General features: G+C 34.2%; 1 protein-coding gene across 2 annotated transcripts in view; it reads right to left on the reverse strand.

The window, feature by feature from the left end:
- Positions 1–10,763: 10,763 nt before the first annotated feature.
- Positions 10,764–24,700, reverse strand: part of LOC144970103 (uncharacterized) — a 36,847-nt gene continuing 22,910 nt past the window's right edge. Inside the window, exons 8-17 of one of the 2 annotated variants that reach the window (XM_078909331.1) lie at positions 23,393–23,475; positions 22,323–22,514; positions 20,647–20,808; positions 20,185–20,266; positions 18,159–18,364; positions 17,232–17,455; positions 15,005–15,110; positions 14,129–14,353; positions 11,869–12,008; positions 10,764–11,361 (exon numbers count right to left, since the gene is read on the reverse strand). In XM_078909331.1, coding sequence (XP_078765457.1) covers positions 11,328–11,361; positions 11,869–12,008; positions 14,129–14,353; positions 15,005–15,110; positions 17,232–17,455; positions 18,159–18,364; positions 20,185–20,266; positions 20,647–20,808; positions 22,323–22,514; positions 23,393–23,475 — 1,454 coding nt within the window. In that variant the 3' untranslated portion in view covers positions 10,764–11,327. The remainder of the gene's footprint in view (positions 11,362–11,868; positions 12,009–14,128; positions 14,354–15,004; positions 15,111–17,231; positions 17,456–18,158; positions 18,365–20,184; positions 20,267–20,646; positions 20,809–22,322; positions 22,515–23,392; positions 23,476–24,700) is intronic. The other variant, XM_078909332.1, reaches the window with a different exon arrangement.

The following is a 24,700-nucleotide window of genomic DNA, read 5'->3' on the forward strand; positions in this document are numbered from 1 at the left end:
ATCTTCATCATCGTCATCATCATCATCATCATCATCATCATCATCATCATCATCATCATCATCATCATCTTCATCGTCATCATCGTCATCATCGTCGTCATTATCATTATCATCGTCATCAACACTAATATCATTATTACCTCTGGGACATTCTGTGGCAGAGTCTGAAACTTCACTGTTCAAATTAATACTCCAGCTCTATACATTGTACATTATTTTAGGAAATGGTATTATGTCAATGAATATGTTACCCTTGTTACATTATCATGTATATTTCCTGAAATAAACAATTTGATATGTATGTTATGTATGTATGTATGTATATATGTATGTATGTATGTATGTATGTATGTATGTATGTATGTATGTATGTATGTATGTATGTATGTATGTATGTATGTATGTATGAATGTATGTATTATGTGGGTGGTCTAGTGGTACGACACTCGCTTTCGGATCGAAAGGTCCTGGGTTCGAGCCTCGTTCGGCGCATAGTTGAGTCCTTGGAAAAGGTTCTTTAGTCAATTTCTCTCACCGTACTCATGTGTAAAATGAGATAGATAGATATATAGAAAGAGCGCGCGCGCGCGCGCGCGAGAGAGAGAAAGAGAGAGAGAGAGAGAGTGGTGCAGATGGATCCCATACATACAGCCGCCTACATATTCACAAAGTATTGATAATGATAAGAATAAGCCTAATCTCTAAAAGCAAAAGAGCAAATGTACACAGTCTACAGACTGCCTCCCTCACAGTAAGAGATCCCAGCCAGGACCTCGACAAACTCAACAGTACAATTCAAGAATGAGGACAGAGATGAGTAAGGAGACAATCTGCATTGGATTGTATACAACTTCCGACCAGAAGAGCCCATCAAGCGCATGCTGTCCAGTATCCTCCTATTATTTCTCTGCTCTGTTTATATGGTCATTATTCATTGCAGGCAGTTGCTGATTTGTCTTAAGAAAAAGAGACGTGTTGTGCTTTGTGTATACACATTTACATGTTTCAATCCACGCGCCCCATCCATCAAATTACTAATTACTATATTTGTTAAACAATTCACACAGGAATTCTATACGCGGGCAGGTGTAGCTGGCATAATCCCATTGTCGGGTCAGTACGCCGTTGGTGACGAATCCGGTACATAATGGGTTAATTCCGTCGTGCCTTTCAATAACTATTAAAATCGGATGCATTCATTTGGATTATGTCCGACTTAAAATCATGGTCCTAAATTAACTTTACCTTTAATTTTATAATTGTTCTTACCAAAGGATGGGAAATGAAAGACCCTTCCTACTTTTTATAAGCTAGAACTATATGTATATATATATATATATAATATATATATATATATATATATATATATATATATATATATATATATATATATATATATATATATATAGGGAATGAGATTGGACATCACCTTACAGAGAGAACGTCAATTTGGTTTTGAAATGTCTCAAGCCGCTTTCACCGGAAGCGAGGACGAGAGACGCATGCGCACAACCAACATGACGTTCTCTCTCTAATAACTTTTCCGCCGGTGACGTCACAGACTATGGGTGATGTCCAATCAAGGGACGCTACTCTTCCGCTAATCTCATTCCCTATATATATATATATATATATATATATATATATATATATATATATATATATATGTGTGTGTGTGTGTGTGTGTGTGTGTACATACACACAACGCACATACACACACGATTGCTTTGCTGTACATTAGTAATAGTAAATAAATAGTAGTAAATAATGAATTTATATAGCGCCCAAACATCCACGTCAATCGTGCTCTGCGGCGCTTTACATAATAAAAATAAATATAAAAATGTTTAAAAACAACAAAATTTAAAATCACGACACTACATGATACATAATAAGCATGCATACAAAAAAAAAAAATAAATCAAAGCAACATCTATTTTATGAGAAATAAGCCTCGCGGAACAACTCAGTCTTCAGACATTTCCTGAAAGATGTTAAATTTTCGCAGGACTTTGTCCGAGGACTAAGTGCGTTCCATAGGCGTGGAGCTATGAATGAAAAGGCTTTCTCACCGAACGTGGATTTTGAGGTGGTAACTTTTAGAAGTTGGGACTGAGATGATCTTAAATTTCGAGTGGGTTCATATTTTTTAATCAGTTCCTGCAAATATTCAGGTGCCAATCCATCCAGACATCTAAAAACATAGCACAATATTTTAAATTCTATCCTATACTTCACAGGAAGCCAGTCAATTCCTGGAGAACTGGTGTTATATGATCTCTTTTTTTCGTTAATTTTATAAGTCTAGCCGCTTTATTTTGAATTTTTTGTAGTTGATGAATTAATCTACTTTGACAGCCAATGAGAAGGGAATTGCAATAATCTAATCTGCTAGTAATAAACGAATTAACAAGCATCTTTGTAATATCTTCATCAATATAATGTCTGATTCTTCCAATGTTTCTAATGTGATAGTTACAACATTGGCATATTTTTTTAACATGATCTTCCATGGATAACCCTTGATCTAAATACACCCCAAGATTTCTCACACAAGAACTAGGTTTAATAGCATTTTCACCCTCTAGTATCTCATTTGTAGATATTTTTGAGAGTTGATACCTATTTCCAAAAATTATCATTTCCGTCTTGTCATCATTAAATTTAAGTTTGTTTAGTTTCATCTAATCCTTTATGTTAGCAATGCAATTTTCCATAACAGATACTGATGACAGCTCTGAATCATTATTAAGTTTTGTATACAGCTGAGTGTCATCAGCATAAAAATGAAAATCAATGGGAAAAGTGGATAACATATGAGAAAGGGGAGCAGTATACATTGTAAAAAGGAAGGGGCCGAGAATAGATCCCTGAGGCACTCCACACGTTAATATGGATGGAGTTGATACATGGTTTTCTATAATTACTGACTGAGTTCTTTCAAACAAATATTCCTTTAACCAGTCCAAAGCTGTGCCACTGATATAAAATTGATCACGTAATCTAGTCAAAAGTAAATTTTGATCGATAGTGTCGAATGCCGCACTTAAATCTAGTAAAACAAGCATCGCAGCACTTTTATTATCTATATCATTTACAATATCATTAAAAACTTTAAGTAATGCCGTTTCCGTGCTATGGGAGGCTTTGTAGGCAGATTGAAATTTAACATTTAAGGCATTCGTCTCTAGATGGTTAATAATACGAGCAGCAACGACTTTTTCGATTAATTTAGAAATGAAATTTAAATTTGACACAGGTCAAAAATTATTTAACTCATTGCAGTCAAGATTTGCTTTTTTCTTCAGGGGTCTAACCAAGGCATGTTTCAGCATATTTGGAAAATCGGGCAACGTTAGACTTTCATTTACGATAGATGCAATTGCTGGAGCAAGATACTCATGATTTTATGAGCCAAGTTGGTGTTTTATCTAGCGGGCATGATTTATTAGGCATATCTAACAAAATATTTTTAACTTCCTCTGTTGTTACGGGTTCAAACGACGTTAACATTTTATAACGGGTGTTCATAGATTTAGTTGGTCGTGTCGTGCAGGTGAGTGTTGTGTCCTCCTGTAGTGTCTCTTCCGTTGATGTTGATCTTCCGGGCGATGTCACGTGCCTTGTCATTGTCGTTGTGTTCATTGGTGAAGTCATGCTTGTTGTTTCAACTCGTGATGTCGTGCTGGGATGTAGATTTGTGGGGCTGTCGTTGTCTAGTTCCTGTCGGATGTTGGAAATTTTCTCAATGAAAAAGGTGTTGAATTTGTCACAGAGTTCTTTTGGGGATGTATTTGTAGGTAGATTATTTGTATTCGATGGTGTGATCATTTCTTTGACAGTATTGTAAAGCTTTTTCGAGTCGAGTTTGCTTTTTATCAGAGTGTCCTTCACATATTGCCGCTTGGTACTGACTATTAGTTGGTTGGTATAATTTTTGGCTTTTTTATATATTTGCTTGTGAATTTCAAGTCCAGACTTACGCCAAATACCTTCCTGATGACGTCTGTCATGTTTGGTCTTTCGTATTTCAGCAGTAAACCATTTGGAATTTGGTCTTAGGACGATCGTTCTGGACTTGAGGGGCGCATGATTTTCCAGACAATTATTAAGTGATATGTAGAGGAGATCTAATTTCTCTGTAACGCCGTGTGTATGTATAACGTTATTATTTATGTCCAACTCCCGAATTTGGTCTAGTAATTTGGTGTGGTTTATGTCTTTCGTTTTTCTATAGCGACTGTAGCGATTTGGAATTGGGACAGGGACATTGATCTTAAAAAATACTGGGTGGTGGTCTGAAATGTCTGGGCTTCCGATCCTGATCTCACGAGTGGAAGTATCGATGGATCGTGTGATAACGAGATCAAGGGTGTGTCCACCCTCGTGAGTTGGTCCTTTGACATTTTGTATAAAATTGAATACTTCTAGAAGTTTAGTGAAGTTGTCCGAAATCTCGGCATGAAAATTAAAATCACCTAGAATAATAATTTCTCCATTCTCGGTGTTTTTTTGCGTGGAGAAAGTCTTCAAATTCTTTTAGAAAAGTTTTATTAGTGCTCTTGTTTTTAGTTGATGGTGGTGGTCGGTAAATGGTTACGACGTTAAAATGTCTGTTATTATGACTAAAGTTAATTTCGATGCATTCGAATGAGTCGTAGTTTTGTTTTTCTCGTTTGATAATATTCAATTGGTCTCTAAAAACACACATCAAACCACCTCCACGTCTTTGGTCTCTAAATTTCTTGATGATATGAATAGCCGCTGGGGATTACCTCGTTTATGGTTATAGTGTCAGAAGATGTTAGCCAAGTCTCTGTAATAAAGAATAAATCCAATTTGTTTTCGACGATAAAATCATTTATTAACACAGCTTTATTTCGCAGTTCGGGCATTCAGGAGAGCACATTTCAAATTGTTTTCGTCATCTGTACTCCTTTGCTGTTGTTGTTGTTGTCGCCGCCGCTGTTGCCGTAAAGCAATAAGATTGGATGGGGGTGGTGATGCTGATGATAACGACGATGGTGATGGTGGTTGTGGTGGCAACGATATGGAAGATGACAGCGATGACGATGGTGGTGGTGCTGACGATAACGACGACGACAACGACAATGGCAATGATCGTGGTTTTAAATCAATTGTTGTGTATGTGGGTGGGGGTCGTGATGGTTTGTAATGGTGGGGGCGATGTGGTCTGTGGCCAGTGAACACCGGTATCGCCCTTTGTTTTCTTGTTCCACCCCGCTGGTGTGAATTTGACTCAATGCCGTCAACAAGAGACGTTGGTTGTTGACGGCATTGATAATAAAACACCGATGTTAAAAATAAAGTCGTGAATAAAAATCTCTCGTAATGTGTAGAAGAAAAATATTGGTAAAAATCAGGCTTTACCTTAAAATCCATTTTTTTAAAATGAGAATATCGCAGAAATAGTTCGTTTGATATTAAAATTGATTTAAGATAATTAAACACAACACAATCACAAGATTAACCATATAAACATCCACATTGAAGCGTAAGAATTTAAAGTAAAATCGAATAGAAAGACATATGTAAACAAAAACGTGTCCTGCCGGTCAGGCGTGTTACAATATATTACACAAATGTAGTGGAATATTTGAGTTACCTTTCCTGTGTCTTTTGTGGTCCGGTAGTTACTCACTTTTTGACCAGTAGGTCTTGGGTTCGAGTTTTTATGGACGGCGCAAAGTTGAGTCTTGTGAAAAGCTCTTTACTCATACTTTGTCTCCGTACTGTGACGCAAAAATGAGTACGTGGCCTATAACAACAAAGTCTGTTGAAAATTGATTATAATAGGGGCTAAAGCTGTAGGTTTCGTGATCCATATAGAGATGCTACCATTCAGAATTAGAAATGTGTAATTTGGGAGGGGGAAATGTGAAACACCTCTCCCCCCCCCCCCCCCCAACCACACCCCTCGCAAAAAAAAAAAAAAACCGGTACCCATTTCATGATTTAAAATAACACTGTTCACAATGTCGTGATATAAGGATAACGGCGGCTTACCAAAAATTTTAAAAAGAAATTTTCGAAGATTTTTTTTTGTTTGTTTTCTTTTTGTTTGTTTGTTTGTTTTTTCGTATTGTTTTGTTTTTTTTTTTTTTTTTTTTTTTTTTTTTTTTTTTTTTTTTGTATTGGCACCATTTTCCATTTCAAATTCATGATTTTCGCAGTATTTGGCAACTGTAATGAGTGTTGCCTTTGGCTTAGCACCCTTTTTATAAAACACTTTGATCGCATCGAGGGGAGGGAGGAGGTTACGATAGCTCCGTTGGTAGAGCACTCGCTTGACACGGAAATGAGACCGAGATCGATCCTGGTACAGTCGAGATTTTTTTCTGACACCTCCCCCCCCCCCCTCCACTGTGCATCCAGATCCAGCAGTGAATGGGGTAAATGAGTCTGTTATATTTGGAAAGTACTTAGCGATAGACTGGTCTCCTATCATCTTCGTCCTATAGCGATTGCTTTTTTTTGTTCATGCTATAGAAGCCGGAATAAACTCCAGCTTCATGGGCCCAATGGCTCTGAAGGACTACTTTGATCGCATCGGTGTATATTGCCCTTTATGTTTTGTGCGGCTATGTGGTCTTGTGGTATGACATCCGCTTTCGAATCGGAAGGTCCTGAGTTCGAGCAATGCTCGGCGCATGGTTGAGTCCTTGGAAAAGGCTCTTTACTCACACTCTCACCGGGTGTAAAATGAGTACCTGGCTATTAACAGTGTTGTCTCTGTCGGAAAAAATAATGTAATATCGTCTAACAGGCGTCATGTCTAGTTCTACATGTTGCATGTAGGGGGCAGCGTGGCTCAGTGGTACGGTCTTTGCTTCCTACTCGAAAGGTACCGAGTTCAATCACCCGTCGCTGCTAAGTGTGGCCTTGAGCAAGTCACCTCGCCCTAGCTCACTTTGCGGCGCTGTTCTGCGGCTGACGCCTGGGTTATTCCAGTCTTGCCTTGGATTAGACCTTAAAGACAAATTTTCCATTGAGGATGAATAAAAGGAATTTCATTTATTTTTATTGTATCATGTTGCTGTTGGTCAGGGACCCCTTGTAAAGCGATTTGAGCACATTAAGTGGGTTATCGAGCTATATAAAAGCTCAATTTATGAAAGCTAAATTCTGGGGAGAATGTTTGAGGAAATGGCTCCTGAAACCCTCTAAGTGACACCTTGATGGACAATCAGTAAACTCTCATGCAATCTATTGGACTCCATATAATCATCAAGAAAATGTTGAGGTTTCAAAACATTCAAAATATTATTTCATGAGGCATTCAAGACCTGAGTACCTGAGCATTTATAAAGCGCAATATCCATTAAAAGTACACAAAGTGCTTTTCAAGGGGTCCCTAGCCACAGCAACACATAACACGTAGGTCGAGACTTGATACTTGTAAGATATAATGCATTTTTTGTTCAGACGGAGACAACGCTGTTAAAGGCCAATGAATCATTTTACACCTGAGTCTGGTGAGAGAATGTGAGTAATTAGCCTTTTCCAAGGACTAGACTATGCACCGGTCAGAGCAGTAATCAAAACTGGACCTTTCGCTCTGATGGCAAGTGTCATATCACAAGATAATGTAGCCGCACAAGTAAGACAAGCATTTCCCTCTTTGAGTCAATAAATACCAATAATCAGGAGGTTTGCGGTTCGATACCCAGTCGAGGCATGCTGATTTTTTGGGGATAGTTTTTTATTTTCTTGTTTTGTTTTTGTTTTTTGTTTTTTGCTTTATTTGTAGTATGAATAAGTTTGTGGCTATTAAAATTAATAAAACTTTAGCTTTTATACAGTGCAATATCCACTAAACATGCTCAAGGCGCTTTACGACGGTCCTTGACCATCTAGAAACATCTAGAACAAGATATGACGCCTGTTAGGAGATATTACAATATTTTTCCAACAGAGACAACGCTGTTAACGGCCAGGTACTCGTTTTACACCTGAGTATGGTGAGAGAATGTGAGTAAAGAGCCTTTTCCAAGATCTCAACTATGCGCCGCTTGAGGCTCGAACATAGGACCTCCCGATCCTAAAGCGAGTGTCATACCACAAGAACAGATAGCCGGAGAAATAGGCAATGACTTTTAAGAGAGTTTAGAACACAAAAGAAGTTCAAAACAGGCAAATTGTAACCAATGAAAAGAGAATTTGGCTCCATATGCCAACTAGAGGAGAGATGCAGAATAACTGAAGAAATATGAAGCATATTCAGTGTATTAAAACCGTGGAAATGATCTATATAAGTGTGCACATTCATTTTTTATTTATTTATTTATTTATGTATTCATTTATATATTATTATGGAAGCATTATCATAAACAGCTTTGAAAGATTAATATGTACTTTATAAATGCATTTTTGGCATTAAAAAATCAAGATCATCCGTCTCATTAATCCCTATACAATAAATAACAACTAAATCTCATTTTATCCACACCACCCTTGCCTATACGACCAAACTCGCTTATCACTAACTTAATGACGAATGCAATCTTTATTCAATTGGTGACAAGTCTACCACTTATACAGCCGATTCCTTATTCATATTGCCAACTTGATATATATTGACAAGTTTGTGAACGTCCAAAATGGGATGATATTACGAGATTTTACTGTAGAATACTGATTTGCATTGCCACTCAGTTTATGAAGGTAACAAAAGTGATGGTAAAGGTTTTAAAGATACGCACCTGCTTTGTCGCATTAATTTAGAGAATTAAGGTTAGTTGAGGCATGCCAACAATCCAGTCCTCAGACAAGACACCTTAACGGTGGTATGCCCTTACGAAAGGAATTTTGTACACCTTTTTCTCTGCCTACTTGAGAGTTATAGGGTAGCTAGGTTTATATTAGATTTAACAGAGAGCACTTTGTACCGACTATTGTCCTATGGAAATGATGCAAATGTTGCTGCTTAAAGCTCGAATAAATAAATAATATCTAAAATTGGATAGAAGCGTCAATTCATTTTACAAATTAAATGATGTGGATGTTTCAGTTTCCCCCTTTGTCAAAATGAAAAACTGAAGACGGATGAGAGATGAGAAGATGGCATTAATAAATTAATAATATCAAAGTGAAAAATTAGGGAGCAGGCACTGGTGTAAGATATAGATCTGAAAAAGTGTGTATGAAAAAGTGCCAGGCAAAGCAAGAAAGAAAAATACAAGAAAAAAAAAACTATCCCAAAAAAAACTTTTAAAAAGTCTTCCTTGACTGGAGATCGAACATTAGAAGGTTGAAATTTAATCCCCAGACCAGGAAGATTTATTTTTTAGGATGATTTTCCCTCTCGTGTTTTTCTTTCTTGCTTTGTCTGACCCTGTTTCATACACACTTTTTTCAGATCTTTATATTAATTATCACGATAATAAGGCCATTCTCTCATCTCTCATTCGTCTCTAGTATTTCATTCGTCTTGTTTTGTTGACAAAGGGGTGATCCAAAACGTCCATATCGTGTCTTCGTAAAATAAACTGAAGCTTCTATTCAATTTTAAATTGTCGTTTATCAAAATGCCAGAAACCAATTGTGACCACCATCTTTGTGAAGTAAAATGTCGGGATGAACCAGATAACAGAAAGTGAATTTACTGTTAAAATAATCAGGTCTTTTTACTTTATATCTCTTTTAGAAGTCATATTCTTTCTTCTTGTTTTGTTTGTTTTTAAGGGTTGTACGACGCTTGCAACACATTTAGGATATATAGGGACCAGTAAAAGGAAGAAAAGTGGATAGCAAAAACATTCTAGATGCACAATTAAAAGGACTTGAGGAAAAAGTACAACATAGGGGAAATGGTTCAAATAGGGAATTGAAGTAAATTCCAAGAGCTACTATCAGTGTACTTAGTTTGAGATCACCTATAAGTCTCCCCCAGACACAAGCACAAGATCCCATTAACTCCCTCCTTACCACCAATATGAAAATCGTCACATTCGTTACGATGCAGCCAACATTTTTCTCATTCTCATTTCTTTTGTCCATCATAATATTTGAAGAAAAATGTTTGCTATATTAACACTGTGTTGAAGCGCAATAGCAAGAACTAACAGCTATTGTGTTTGAGTGACATAAATCTATTTCTGTACAGGTTGGGTGTGAAGTTTTGGGGAAAATCCCGGTAAGGAGAGAGTTAAGAGGAATGCACTCAGATGTTTACAAATCACATGTTTAAAAAACAGAGAGATAATTTACAAGGAAAAAAAATATCATCTTCCAAAACTATAACTACACATTCGACTGTTTCCCTCCCATCCAAGGACCCCGGCCAGGGTCAGGACAAAACTAAGTAATCTCATTCTAAGACAATGACAGAATGCAATTGGAAAACCGATACATGGGGATAGAAGACACAGCAAGTACCTCCCTGCTCACTATGGGAGGTCGGGAATCCCAACCCAATTCTTTCTTCTTGATAAAACAAAACATTTTCTATAAATCAATTTTTCATCATCTAAACCATCCTGACATAATACCGTTTTGAGGCGGTCGATCACAATTGCAGTCCATTTTATGCTATGGAAATCAGGATAAATTTTGGCTCAATGAACCTTCTGGTTTAAAAGTACTATTTCACAACCCAGTACATAACTTTTTTCAACCACACATTAACCACATCCTTTTAAAGATATACAAGTTGGAGGATAAGATGGTGTAAATAAAAAATATCTAGTACAAATATATCAAATATATAAAAAGAATAGAATATAAAAAGAGTAATTATATCATTTTTGTTCGTTTTCTCTTTCTTCTTCTTCTTCTTCTTCTTCTTCTTCTTCTTCTTCTTCTTCTTCTTCTTCTTCTTCTTCTTCTTCTTCTTCTTCTTTCTTCTTCTTCTTCTTCTTCTTTTTCTTCTTCTTCTTCTCCTCCTCCTCCTCCTCTTCGTCCTCCTCGTCCTCCTCCTTCTTCTTCTTCTTCTTCTTCTTCTTCTTCTTCTTCTTCTTCTTCTTCTTCTTCTTCTTCTTCTTCTTCTTCTCCTCCTCCTCCTCCCCCTCCTCCTCCTCCTCCTCCTCCTCCTCCTCCTCCTCCTCCTCTTCCTCCTCCTCCTCCTCCTCCTCCTCCTCCTCCTCCTCCTCTTTGGAAACTATCATTATTATTATTATTGTTTCGTTATCAATAGTGCAATCATGATTATCGTCAGCGTTATTACCATCACCATTATCAATAACATCATCATCATCATTGTCATAAAAAATTCAATCGTTGAGTTTCAAATGCAGTGGCAGACAAACTAATGTAATATCCATAGACGTCGTTCATTGTAGTGTCAGCGTCCAAAATGCCGAGTCAGACTAATTCCTCATTATGGGTGGAAGCTTGGAGACTCTGAAAGACAAAATAATAACATAACACAATATAACATAACAGTAAGAGAAGTAAGAAGAAGGCATAGAAAAAGAAGGCGTAGAAGAAGAAGAGGAAGAAGAAGAAGAAGAAGAAGAAGAAGAATGGCGATGATGATGATGATGATGATGATGATGATGATGATGATGATGATGATGATGATGATAATGATAATAATAATAATAATAATAAATAATAATAATTATATTATTATTATTATTATTATTATTATTATTATTATTAGTTATTATTATAATAATAAATAATAATAATAATAATAATAATAATAATAATAATAATAATAATAATAATAATAATAATGATAATAATAATAATAATAATAATAATAATAATAATAATAATAATAATAATAATAATAATAATTATACGTAATAACAACAACAACAATATGACATTTTTTTTACCTCTCTCACCCGTTTGCAGTAAAAACATTGCAGTGTAAAACTATCAAAATATGAGAACACTCACTTGTCCCTAAGTTTGATGTTGGCTTTGTTCACGGCAATATATTTCTTCCTTTCTACCGTCAGTCTGTCCAACATATTTTTGTTTTTCACCGCCTGTTGCTCCATTCTGGCAGAGCTCATGTTCCTCTCTGCCATAGCAGCCTGCAAGGTAAATACAATGTCAATTCACTTGGGAACAATGCCGTGATATACATTAGATGAAGAAATACTGAAATTGCCTAATGTGTATTTCACTTGACTTTTCATTCGGTATAGATCGCTGTAAAGCCATTTAATCCTTTGACCATTTATTAATTTAGAGCTCATGTTCCTCTCTGCCATAGCAGCCTGCAAGGTAAATACAATTTCAATTCAATTGGGAGCAATTTGATGAAGGAATACTGAAATTGCCTAATATGTATTTCACTTGACTTTTCATTCGGTATAGATCGCTGTAAAGCCATTTAATCCTTTGACCATTTATTAATTTGGAGCTCATGTTCCTCTCTGCCACAGCAGCCTGCAAGGTAAATACAATTTCAATTCAATTGGGAACAATGTCGTGATGTCAAATTACAGGTTCCAATCTCTTTGAAAGTTAAAGTGTGATGGGATCTTATTTTCTAGAATGCTGGTCGTCAATAAAGATCATCCATCCTCGATCTTTTATGCCCAGTAATCCTAAGAATCTGCCTATACATCCTGCTATGTACTAAAATAGTTTTGCCACCTTATGATTCAATATGTAATCTACTCTTTGAGGAGTTTTGAACCGGAAGAGGGCAGTGTGACGTCACAACCTCTGCTTCTCATTCAAAGGTTTATTTAGGCAATTGCCAATAGAAATCGCACATTAAATTTAAATTTCTAATAACAAATGAAAATAAATAATCTTTATAACATTGTAGATAAACACCACATATACCAATATAACTAAGTATATTCTATATAGTTAATTTTAAAAAAACACCGATAAGGAAAATAAAGCAAACTGAAAACACTCACTTGACTAAGTGAGCAACAAATAATACAATGCAAGAAATTCATTTCAGGAAACGACATAACTATTTACAAATCAACAATCAATCACAATTTAAGTATGTGAATAGGTACCAGGCAAAAACAAAATTAATTTACATGATAAGAAACAACCCAACATTCAGTCACAATTTAAGTATGTGAATAGGTACCAGGCAAAAACAAAATTCAATAAAGAATTGCAAATCTAAAGAAGAAAAAAAACATCTATCATAAAATTGTAACCCATCGTCTCAACTATATATTATGTCTGAGTGATATGGATGCTAAAACTTAAAATTTTAGTTAAATATTGAAAGTTGAGAATTATAGAATAGGCTCTGCCTATAGTTTCCAAAGAGTACTTTGTAAAAGACTAGCATCCTATCCAAAGGGTAGCAAGCAATTACTAATGTCTGTTTCATGCTATAGAAACCAGAATTAACATCGGATCCTTGGGCCTAATGGCTCTGAAGACAACTTTTTAAAAAAAATTTGCAAGATAGATACTTTTGGCGCTAACATATATATTAAATTCAAGAATCTACTTTAGGCCATTGACCCATAACTAAAACATCTCTCTGAACAAATGAGTCTAACATTTATAATAATACAGAAATAATATTATTTTAGTAATCATTTTGGTTTTTAAAAAAGGAATAATAATAATAATAATAATAATAATAATAATAATAATAATAATAATAATAATAATAATAATAATAATAACAAATAATAATAACACGTCTCAGTATACTTCAATTTACTGTTTCCAACAATTCTATCATCAATACATCCAAATATCTTTTAAAGAAATAATAGCCATTTACAACTTTGACGATTTCAGCTATGGTGACAAGTGCTCACTACAATGTTCATATAAACGACCTCTGACTTTACTATTTTCCTGTATTTATTATTACATCATCCACGAATACTAATACACACATACACACTAACAAATCCATAAATACAAAAGCAAAAAATATAAATACACACACACACGCACACACACACACACACACACACACACACACACAGACAAACACACATACATGATAGAATGGCGTTACAAACAAGTCCATTCTAACCATAATACGATTTTCACCCAAGTTCGATGGTATGTCCTGAAATTTCGACACAATCATGCGTGTGATTGCATCGCTTGATGATGCTGGTGATAATAAAGAACAGAATGTTGTTAAATTATCAAACATCGTCGTTGGTGACGTGGCCGTTGAGTAATGAATATTTGAAAGTTTTACCTTCAGTTTTTTGGTTAGCTCCTCTTTTGCCTTCTCATCGGCCTTTGCCTTTTTAATGAGTTCCATCCCCGGTCTTCTCTCCAGTATCCGTTTCATTTCACTCATAATGGCAGTTTTCTCCGCAATAGTGATCTCCAGCTTGGTGACCTCATCTGTCTTTAAGATGCAACGCTTCAGCAAGTACTGGACTTTAATGATCATTTCATACTGGGAAATATCCACAGCCTGGCAGGACAGCATATGAAGTAAAAGAATGAGAATAGACTTCAATTAAATAGGCAACTCTTTCAAGCCAATTGAGAAATACGACGACAACAGCAACAAAAACAAAACTGCCATCTTATGATAAAAGGACGTACGTGCCATGGGGTTAGTTTTGAGAAGACGTCATCAATATGTTCAAAGTTTTTAAGGATTTGTTTTAGGGTTGAATTTCAAAATTTTGTATCTGATAGTATTTTATTGCATATTACTGCATGAAACAAATAGTATTGTGGGCCATGGACAGAGATTCCCATAGTATAAATAGCTCATTTTAATTTACATTGGCACTTACGTCAATTAGCCATAATAATAATAATAATAATAATAATAATAATAATAAAATAATAATAATAATAATAATAATAATAATAATAATAATAATAATAATAATAATAATAAAAAATAATAATAATGATAATAATAATAATAATAATAATAATAATAATAATAATAATAATAATAATAATAATAATAATAATAATAATAATAATAATAATAATAATAATAATAATAATTTTTTAAAAATTACATTTATACAGCTCTCTAAACCATTTGCATAGGCTCAATACTTGATCACAAATGACTCTTTCATAGGATGTACAGATATCTTACCTTGAGATGTCGCCAGCGGTGCATATTGAAAGGGTGCTCCCCCTCCATTGCCAAACTTCTCGCAAGAGCCCCTACCAGATGCTGATTAGCCAGTCCTAATTTGGACCTAAGAATAGAATACGGAAAAGGACATAATTAAAAAACCAAAAAAAAAAAAAAAAACACTGTAGGTCAAAAGCAATGAGAAATGGGCAGACATTTGTCATCGCTGAATGCAGACAGCCAACGTCATTGAGGACGCTGCCAGATAGTAAGTAAGTAAGTAAATAATTAAATAAGTAAGTAAGTGGGCGATACACTTCTGTGTTTTATAACATTAATAAGAGTAATATTTCTTCTTCTCTTTTTGCTTTAGATGTCTCTGACATCTTCTTTAGTGCACAATGCAAACATCTCCCATTTTCTTGTGCAAACTATAAAAAGATTATTCTTTTTTCCTGTTTGTTTTGTAATCCTGTATCATAACTGTGTCATCACTGTGCAATATGAATAACTGTATTTGTATCTTATTCTTAATTAAGGTGAACATATACTTATGTACTTTTTGATTCTACACAATGATCCTATAAGATGAGCTTTGAAAGGGGAATAGATAGTAAAAAAAGATATATTATTCTATGCATCGACAAGACATTGATAAACTCGAGTCCTAAAAAACATGAAGTCTGAATATCTAAGTAAAAGGCAATAAAATTTTCAATCTATAGAAATAAAACTGGTTCTTATGATCATATGTCGTGTGGAGCAAGTTCATCCAAGTTTCAAAAGTCTTTGAATAGAAGTGCGTTTTCACCAGACCCAGCTAATCAACTACTGCAGGGTAAATCGAAGGGTCAGAAAAAGAATCCAACTCTACCTGAATTAAAAACCAGTCTGTTTGTCAGTGAGTTAGAGTGCATTTACCAATCCTGGCCCAACACTTAGAAATCGAGGTAAAATAAATACTGAGAATTTAATCCAAGGCTTAGATATTAGCATTCATCTCAAAATGGTATTATGTCGAGGGAGCTAGGTGTCAAAAATGACTTTATAAGAGAAATGTGCAGCTCTTTTGTCTAGTGGTATGACACTTGCTTTCGGATCGGAAGGTCCTGGGTTTGAGCATTGCTCGGCGCATAGATGAGTCCTTGAAAAAGGCTCTTTACTCACATTCTCTCACTGTACTCAGGGTGTAAAATGAGTACCTGGCCGTTGACAGCTTTGTCTCTGTCAAAAAAAAAAATGTTTGTAATATCGCCTAACAGGCGTCATGTCTTGTTCTATATGTTACGTGTTGCTGTTAGTCAGGGACCCCTTGTAAAGCACTTTGAGCATATTCAAAAGCTCAAAGCTCAAATGATCAGAAATATGAGATTTGAGTTTTTGTCACTTTAAGACACTTTGTCTATTGTCTAAAGTTTTGAAAAAAATTAACCTAAGCTTCATAATACTGCTTTGAGCAGGTGGATTGATTTTATATACTCTTAATGGATGATAAATGCGGCTATGTGGTCTAGTGGTATGACACTCGCCTTCAGACTGGCACACAGTAGAGTCATTAGAACAGGCTCTTTACTCACATTCTCTCTTTGTAATCAGGTGTAAAATGAGTATCTAACCGTAAACAGCATTGTCTCTGTCCTAAGAAAAATGTAATATCGCCTAACCAGCATAATGCTTCGTCCTATATGTTAAGTGCTGCTGCTATCAGCTAGTGACCCTTTGTAAAGTGCTTTGAGCATGTTTAGTAGATATTGCGCGATATATCAGCTCAAGTTTTTGTTGTTTTTTAAAATCTTGTTTCTTAAACTGAAAAATAAAATAAAATAAAATGGCTCAATTCTAATCATTTTATCATAAAATTTACTTTTACTCATCTGCTTCACTGCGACATAATACCAGTCTCAGGCAATGGATATGAGCTACCAGAACCAGTGAAAAAATAGAGTTGCCCCTAATTTGATGGAGGGAGCCCATTATATACAAAACAAGATATTCAATTGGAAAAAAATACATTGAATGACATTATCTATTTTTTTAAAGAGGTTCAAAGGTTAATTTTTAGGCATTTGCCAATTTAACTCATACATTTACATAGAATTTCCAAACAGGTAAAATCAATAATTAAAAAAAAACAAAGCAAACGAAAAAAAAAATAATTATATAAATAAACAAATATATAAATCAATTAATCAATTAAATAAATTTTTAAAAAGAAAAATAAGGAATAATGAAAATATGAACCCACTTGTAATTTTCAATGTTTTCTACCCTGCTCATGAGGGTAGACTTTTGACGAAGCAAATTTTTTATATTGAGTTGGAGATGACTGATGAGTCTACACTGATTGTTGTATGCTTTGTTGCCAGTTCGGAAAATATCCTGCATAAGGTAATTCTTTTCTGTCAAAAGTTGAATTTGCTCCTTCTTTTTCAAGCATTGAAATCCTAACAAGTTTCGCTGATTTACCATCTGGACGTGCAGGACGACATTAGAAAAAAAACCCAGTTCACTCAACTTAAAATCACACAATTCTAATTAACTACATCATATATTTAAGATAATAATATTTGCTATCAATAGCTGTACAAATATATGCTGTGAAGGGTTGCCAGTTCGGGGTTAGTTAAAAAGCCATTTGTGATGAAAATAACAAGGATTGGCATTTTAGAAATTTTGATTTAGATATTTAGAAAAAAATATTTTTCAAATTTTAACAGTTTTAAAACGTAGTTTTTTTTCTGTTATAAAGTGAACTTAACTTTAACTACAAAGCGCTTTGAGCAAGATTAGTGGATATTGCGCTATATTAAAAAAAAACAACTCAAGCTCAAGCTAAAAAACATATACAAATAATTTCACCATTAGTCCAACAAAAAGAGGTAAAATGTTCAATGTGCTGTTAATAAGTATTTATAATAACAAGAAATGAAGTGAGTTGAAAGGTGCCAAAAGACAATCGAGAATAAAAATGGTAACTCCGCCTGGCTACGAGAGAGAAGCTCTGCATTGACGCCATCTCATAACAGTCAGTTTGTAGGTTCGAATCCTCATTGCAGCCAAGTTTTTATTCACTATTTTTTTCTGGCACTTTTCGATTCACTTCATTTCTTGTTATTATCAAACATAATTGCCTGCTCCACTCATTTTTCTGAATTAATAATTATTTACTTGCCTGATCCAAAACTAGCCTCAGTCTGCCAATTTCTTGTTCTTTTTTGCACAGTGCTAAGTCCATTGTTCTAATCATCAACTCCAAATCATCATTTTTCACCTTCTTCTTGTTGTTCTCTTCTTGCCATTGTATAACGTCATTTTCCAAAGATCGGATGTCATTCTTCAGCATTGAATTGGTAGCAAGCATTTTATCTAGCTCATTCTCTGTTACAAAAGAATACAGTTATAACTATAAGGTCAACCTGGTTTACTAAATAGGCTTTGGTGCTTGATGGTAAGGCACTCGGATTGTAATCTGTAGGTCCCAGGTTCGAAGTTTGCTTTTGGCAGTGCAAAGTTGAGTCCTTGGATAAGACTTTTTGCACATTTTCTCACCATACTCAGCTATAAAATGAGCATGTAGCCAGTAACACTTATGACTCTGTCAGAAATAAAAATTGTAAATAGCACCTTACAGGCATCACTTTTATCCTAATTGGTAGATATTGCTGTTAGCATAGCATCTCTTAAAAAGTACTTTAAGCACATTAAGTAATTTGGTACTTAATGAAATCTCATGTAAAATCAGATAAAGGGAAATGGTTCAAATAGCGAAGGGATGAAGATTCCACAAACATACTATTAGTGTACTTAGTTTGAGATCACATAAAGTATCATCCAGACACAAGCTCAGATCCCCACTAGGAGGAATAGGCTCAAATGTTTACATATAATGATATTCAAAATAAAACAATATAACGGAGAGATGCTTTACAAGGGAAAAAATATCATCTTTCAAAACTATAACTATAAATCTGACTGTTTCCCTCCCATTGAAGGATTCTGACCAGGGTCAGGGCAAAACCAAATCATCTCATTCCGAGACAGAGACAAAAAGTAAGTTGGAAAACAGATGGGCAATAGAAAACACAGTAAGTGCCTCCATGTCCATCTATGAGAGCGAGAGATTGTTGATGAAGGTTGAACCAATTCTGGTGCTGCTTAATTAGGTGGGGAATATTGGGTTCAGAAGCAAAAAATTGCGATTTGGTCTCTTTTCTAAAAAAAAAATATTTTTCTGTGTTGTCTTTTAAGCTGGTTTTGTTGTTGTTTGTTTTTATATTTCTTGTACTTGTATTGGAGTAGATGCAATGATTATAACTGCGGGTAAGGTTTCATTGAAGTTGGCACTAAAGGTAATTGGTACTAAAGATAATTTCAAGTTTGAGTAAAACCAAAACACATGGTAATATATAAAACTGAATTTTTATTATTAACATTCTAAATGAAGTCACAAATATTTGGTCTGTGTCCACCTACAATACAGCTGCACAATGGCAAAATCAATTTTTTTGTTTTAGTTTGACGGGGGAAACTTTAACTGAGAAGTCACATGTTAAGAAATTGTAAAAAAATGGAGAGAAAAAAATGAGGAAAGAAAACAGAGCTACAAGAATTAACGTGGGATCTTTAGTTTTCCAATGTGCCAGTCACAAGTGTCACGGTACTCAAGAATTGATAGTTTGCATTTAAGTAAAATACTCACCAGTTCTGTCTGTCAGAACAATCGCACCAACACAAAACTATGTACAGAACTGCCTACTTGAAATTTCAGAAATTGGTAGTTTCAAAGGAAAAAAAAAAGCCACCATAAAATAAGTTTATAAATTATAATTTGCCCTCAGCATTATAAAAAAATGTTCCAAAGTCCTAAATATAGGTCCTCTTGAATGACACTTTCCTTTTCAGTAAGCTTTACTGAGTCAATGACACATTTGCAGCTCTGCAGCCGGAGCCAAAAATCTGTAACTCTATGAATTTTTCGTACCTTTTACGGTGAATTGTCTGATAAGAGAATTTAATGAAAACTAGACCTCCCCCCAAGAGGTGGTCTAAAACCAACAACAAACAGCTGAGTGGCATCAGTTACATTCATTCTATAACTTATAAGTAGTATTCAGAATAAAAGAAATAAAATAACAGTGACAGGATGAAGAAGTTCACTTCAAACCATTAATTTTAAAGAATTCACAGGAGTTACGTACCTTTGTGGTGCAGATCCTCAGCCAGTGAAGTGCTCTGTTTACTGAAGTTGAAATTTGCCAAATTCAGCTCATCATTTTTCAACTGTTAAAATATTTTGAAAATATGTTGACGCTGGGTAATGTTAATTCCATTGATAAGTGTTTTTTTTTTTTAAGTAGTCTTTCAAATAGCTCTAGCTTGGACGCAAGTCTATCGTAAGGTACTTTCCACCAGATCTAACAGACCCAGCTACTACCCAAACACTGCTGGGCGGACAGGGGGGTCAGAAAGAAATCTTCACTTAACCCGGAAAAGATCTCTGCCCCTTTGCATGAGAAGCAAGTGCTCTACCAACTGAGCTATTGGGATCCCCTGGGAAACCACAAAATTAAGATAAATTCTGGCTCTATTAGTCCAGGAAAATAGATTCTTATTCTAATTTTTTTTAAAGATTTTTATTTATATTCTTTATTAACCCTTACCTGAATCAAATGCAGCTCATTACTGATGTTGTCCCGTTGGTTTGTCATGCGAAATAGCTTGGTGTTGATGAGATTGATGTGGGTCTCTTGCTCATTGTTGACCTTCAGCAACATCAGCAGTTTGGCTTCTTTGTTGTCATTGTCGCCAGCCAAGCTGTTCACCTGATAGTAATTACAAAAAAGCTGTTGAGGTGTATTTAATAAATAATTATAATAATTATTATAATAATAGTAATAATAATAATAATAATAATAATAATAATAATAATAATAATAATAATAATAATAATAATAATAATAATAATAATAATAAAATAATATAATAATAATAATAATAAATAATAATAATAATAATAATAATAATAATAATAATAATAATAATAATAATAATAATAATAACAACAATAACAATAAATAATAATAATAATAATAAATAATAATAATAATAATAATAATAATAATAATAATAATAATAATAATACACGGCATTAATATAGTGATTCATCTCATTAAAACAAGCTCTAAGCACTCGAAAAAAATCAAAATCAAATTGGTTATTAACACAAAGGAATAAAAGTAAATAGGCGCAGAAACAATTCAACCCATTGAAGACGTCAAGGATTCTGATCATCTGGCAGACGACGAAAGGGCGTTCCAAAAATGGGGTGCCAAAAACTGAAATGATTGCTGACCAAGTTTACAATGTGTTTTAGTTTTCAAAATAATTTTTTAATCACTCTTTACAGTAATAAATAAATCTATTGATTTAATAAGTGGCTGATATGAATGACACGGTTAGAAATAGGACCCGGTTTACTAAAATAATGAAATAAGTGCATACAAAAACAACTCAGACGTGAAATAATTTATCAATACAATTTTCTTATGTATTACATTAATAAAATGTAATGGAGTGAATCCATTTACTTAAAATCCTCTTCAATCTTTTTACTAATTGCGCTTAACATATACATTTTTTAAAATATAAAAATCATAATTATTTAAAATTTTCATATAACCGACATTTCTAAAGATGGTATACGTAGGGCTACTTGAAGTGCAAATTAATATTGTTGGCACATTGTTCTGTTCATAAACTCAAATAAGTATTTTTGCTATTTCTTTTAATTTAATCAGCCCTCTGTCATAATCCAGAGACTGTGAATAATTTATTTTTTCTCTAGTTATCAAATCAATCTTTAAGTGTCTTGGCAAATACTCGCAAGAATTAAATTAATCAAAGACTGAAAGACACGAAAGTAAATCGTTTTGTAATTTTGTGTTTTTGGGAGTTAATTGTTTTAACTGTGTCAAGTAAGTGTCAAAACTAAACTGTACTATAAAGAAGGCTAAAGGCCGTAAAGTTGTTTACTATTACTTTGTATCTTTTATGTGAGTCACATACTCCCTTTATTTTACTAACCATAAACTGGACTAGAGTCTCATATATAATGCAGCTGTCATAGGATTTTGTGGATATATTCTATAATAATGTCAGAATAGTAAGTGTATTATGAAGATGTTAATATGACTCTTCACATTCGTGATACAGCTGATAATGATGATGATGATGATGATGATGATGATGATGATGATGATGATGATGATGATGATGATGATGATGATGATGATGATGGCAATAACATTGATGATTATAATTTTTCCATCTTTCCAACCATTTCAAGAACAGTATTAATCCGTCCATAAAGTCGTTCCTTGTCGGATTCCATCACATGGACATGATCTATTGCCTTGTTCAGTTGTCTGGTGATAATGTTCAACTCCTTGATCATCGACACATTGGCTTTATCCTTCATATCTACCGTTTTTTCTAGACTGGCTTTCTGAACAGAGAGTGTCACAGAAGTCTATTGAAAAAAGAAAAAAAAAAAAAAATAAACATGAAAAGACGATGAATGAGATTTATTTTTTCAGAAATATGCTCATGATCATCAAGTCTGTGGTGAAAAAGTATTTATACACCAACCTGACCTTTTGTTCGTTTATATACGATTTTGTGTACTTATAAAGTCCATGCATCAATTTAATCTTTTCCTTTATTGTTTCAACTATTATATATGTATGAAGGAAAATGGGAAAAGAAGGACACGGAAACGTTCGTTTGGGCTTAAAGATATGTGAGTGAATTTATTTATATTTTAAAATGAGCTTTTATACAGCGCAATATCCACTAAATGTGCTTTAAAGCGCTTTATATATATATATATATATATATATAATATATATATATATATATATATATATATATATATATATGTGTGTGTGTGTGTGTGTGTGTGTGTGTGTGCAAAAACAACAGGAAATTTAAAGATCTTTTGACGTATGTAACCCTTCATGATCATGATATGATAAGGAAAAAGGACTTGATTTTCTGCATATTCAACAGCAGAGAGTGACTAAATAGCCCGCAATGAATGCAAAAGTTTCAGGTTTTGTCCTTTCCTAAAGTGCATTACAGTGTATCAACAGCTCACTTGGTAGCATACAATCAACATACAATCCCTTCTGGGTGCAGTGGAGTTTTTTTTTGTTTTTGTTTTTGTTTTTTTTTTTTTTTTTTTTTTTTGGGGGGGGGGGGTTATATATGACACCCCTTGTCCACCCAGCAGTGAATGGGGAAGTGGATCAACTGACTTTCTAATAATTGTTGAATTAAAAATTATTAGACTACAATGAATAAGAAATGCCCATTGTCATAAATCATTCTGTAATGTGATTGGCTCACCTGTTTTGCAAAATCAGCAGCCCTTTTATACTCTTCTGCATCTACCTGAACCTTTTTCAGTCTGTTCTGAACATCGTTTAGGTCTGTAAGAGAAAATTAATTTACAATAGAGGATGCTAGTTTATTTTATTATTATCATCTTATTTATTATTTCAAGACTTACCCCATATATTTCATCTGGCCGGTCACCATTATGATTACCCCCCCCCCTCACTCTCTCTCTCTCTCTCTCTCTCTCTCTCTCTCACTCTATCTCTCTCTCCCTCCCTCTCTCCCTCTCTCTCTTCCTCCTCCTCACCCTCCTCCTCCTCCTTCTTCTTCTTCTCTCTCTCTCTTCCTCCTTCTTCTTCTTCTTCTTCTTCTTCTTCTTCTTCTTCTTCTTCTTCTTCTTCTTCTTCTTCTTCTTCTTTAAGCGGCTATGTGGTCTTGTGGTGTGGTATGACAAAGTTATGTCTATGCAAATTTCAAAATGGACTCATGTGATGAATGTTGGGAAACATATGTGCATTTTGTGTAAATAAAGTCCATCCTAAACCAAAAAAAAAAGGGTTGAAGTTTGTTAACTCCATGTATAAACGTCACGGGAAAATGTTAATAGTTGGGCTACTTTGTAAGCTTGAAGACGCCCTATGATTAAATACTCTTGCAATTACATTTTATCAAACATATAAAAAAAAAATAAAAATAGGCAAACCTGAGAATTTTAGATTAATAGATATGAGACTTGGATTAAATGTATGTGTTTTATGAGGACAAAAGATATAGTTTATAAAAGAGAAAACGACTAAAATCCTATACTTCTGATTATTTTAACTCGCAAATAGCCGTATCACCCTGCAAAATGTAATATGTTTTTTATACATACTATCTGGAACTCTCCCTTTTTTGGTGAGGATTTCATATCTACGTCTGTGGAAGACTTTGGGTGGTCTTTAAATTTGGTTAGGCATAGAGTTCGATTGCAGCATGCATCTTCTTCTGTGAGCTATTCTCTACGGTCTACTTTTTCTTTTCAAAAGTGTTGAGACACTGAACTATAATCTATCTTACAGCCCTTTTCCATCGAGTGTCATCTTCTGTTTCATGGGTAATGATAATCTACAGCCTCAGCCAGCCTAAAAGTGGCGGTAATTTTGTAAAGAATATTACTGCCTCAAACCAGTATTATGTATTACTAATCTCCCCGGTTAAAAATCTAATTCATAGGCAAGAATATGAAACTTCCATACAATTTATATGCTTTATTATGATAATTGGATAGAGCTTTTTTAAACTTCAAAAAGCTAGAAATGCAAATCTCTAATTTGT

This window comes from Berghia stephanieae, chromosome 4, assembly GCF_034508935.2.
Source record: "Berghia stephanieae isolate SIO BIC M18660-M18661 chromosome 4, UCSD_Bste_1.3, whole genome shotgun sequence".
NCBI classification, from domain to species: domain Eukaryota; kingdom Metazoa; phylum Mollusca; class Gastropoda; order Nudibranchia; family Aeolidiidae; genus Berghia; species Berghia stephanieae.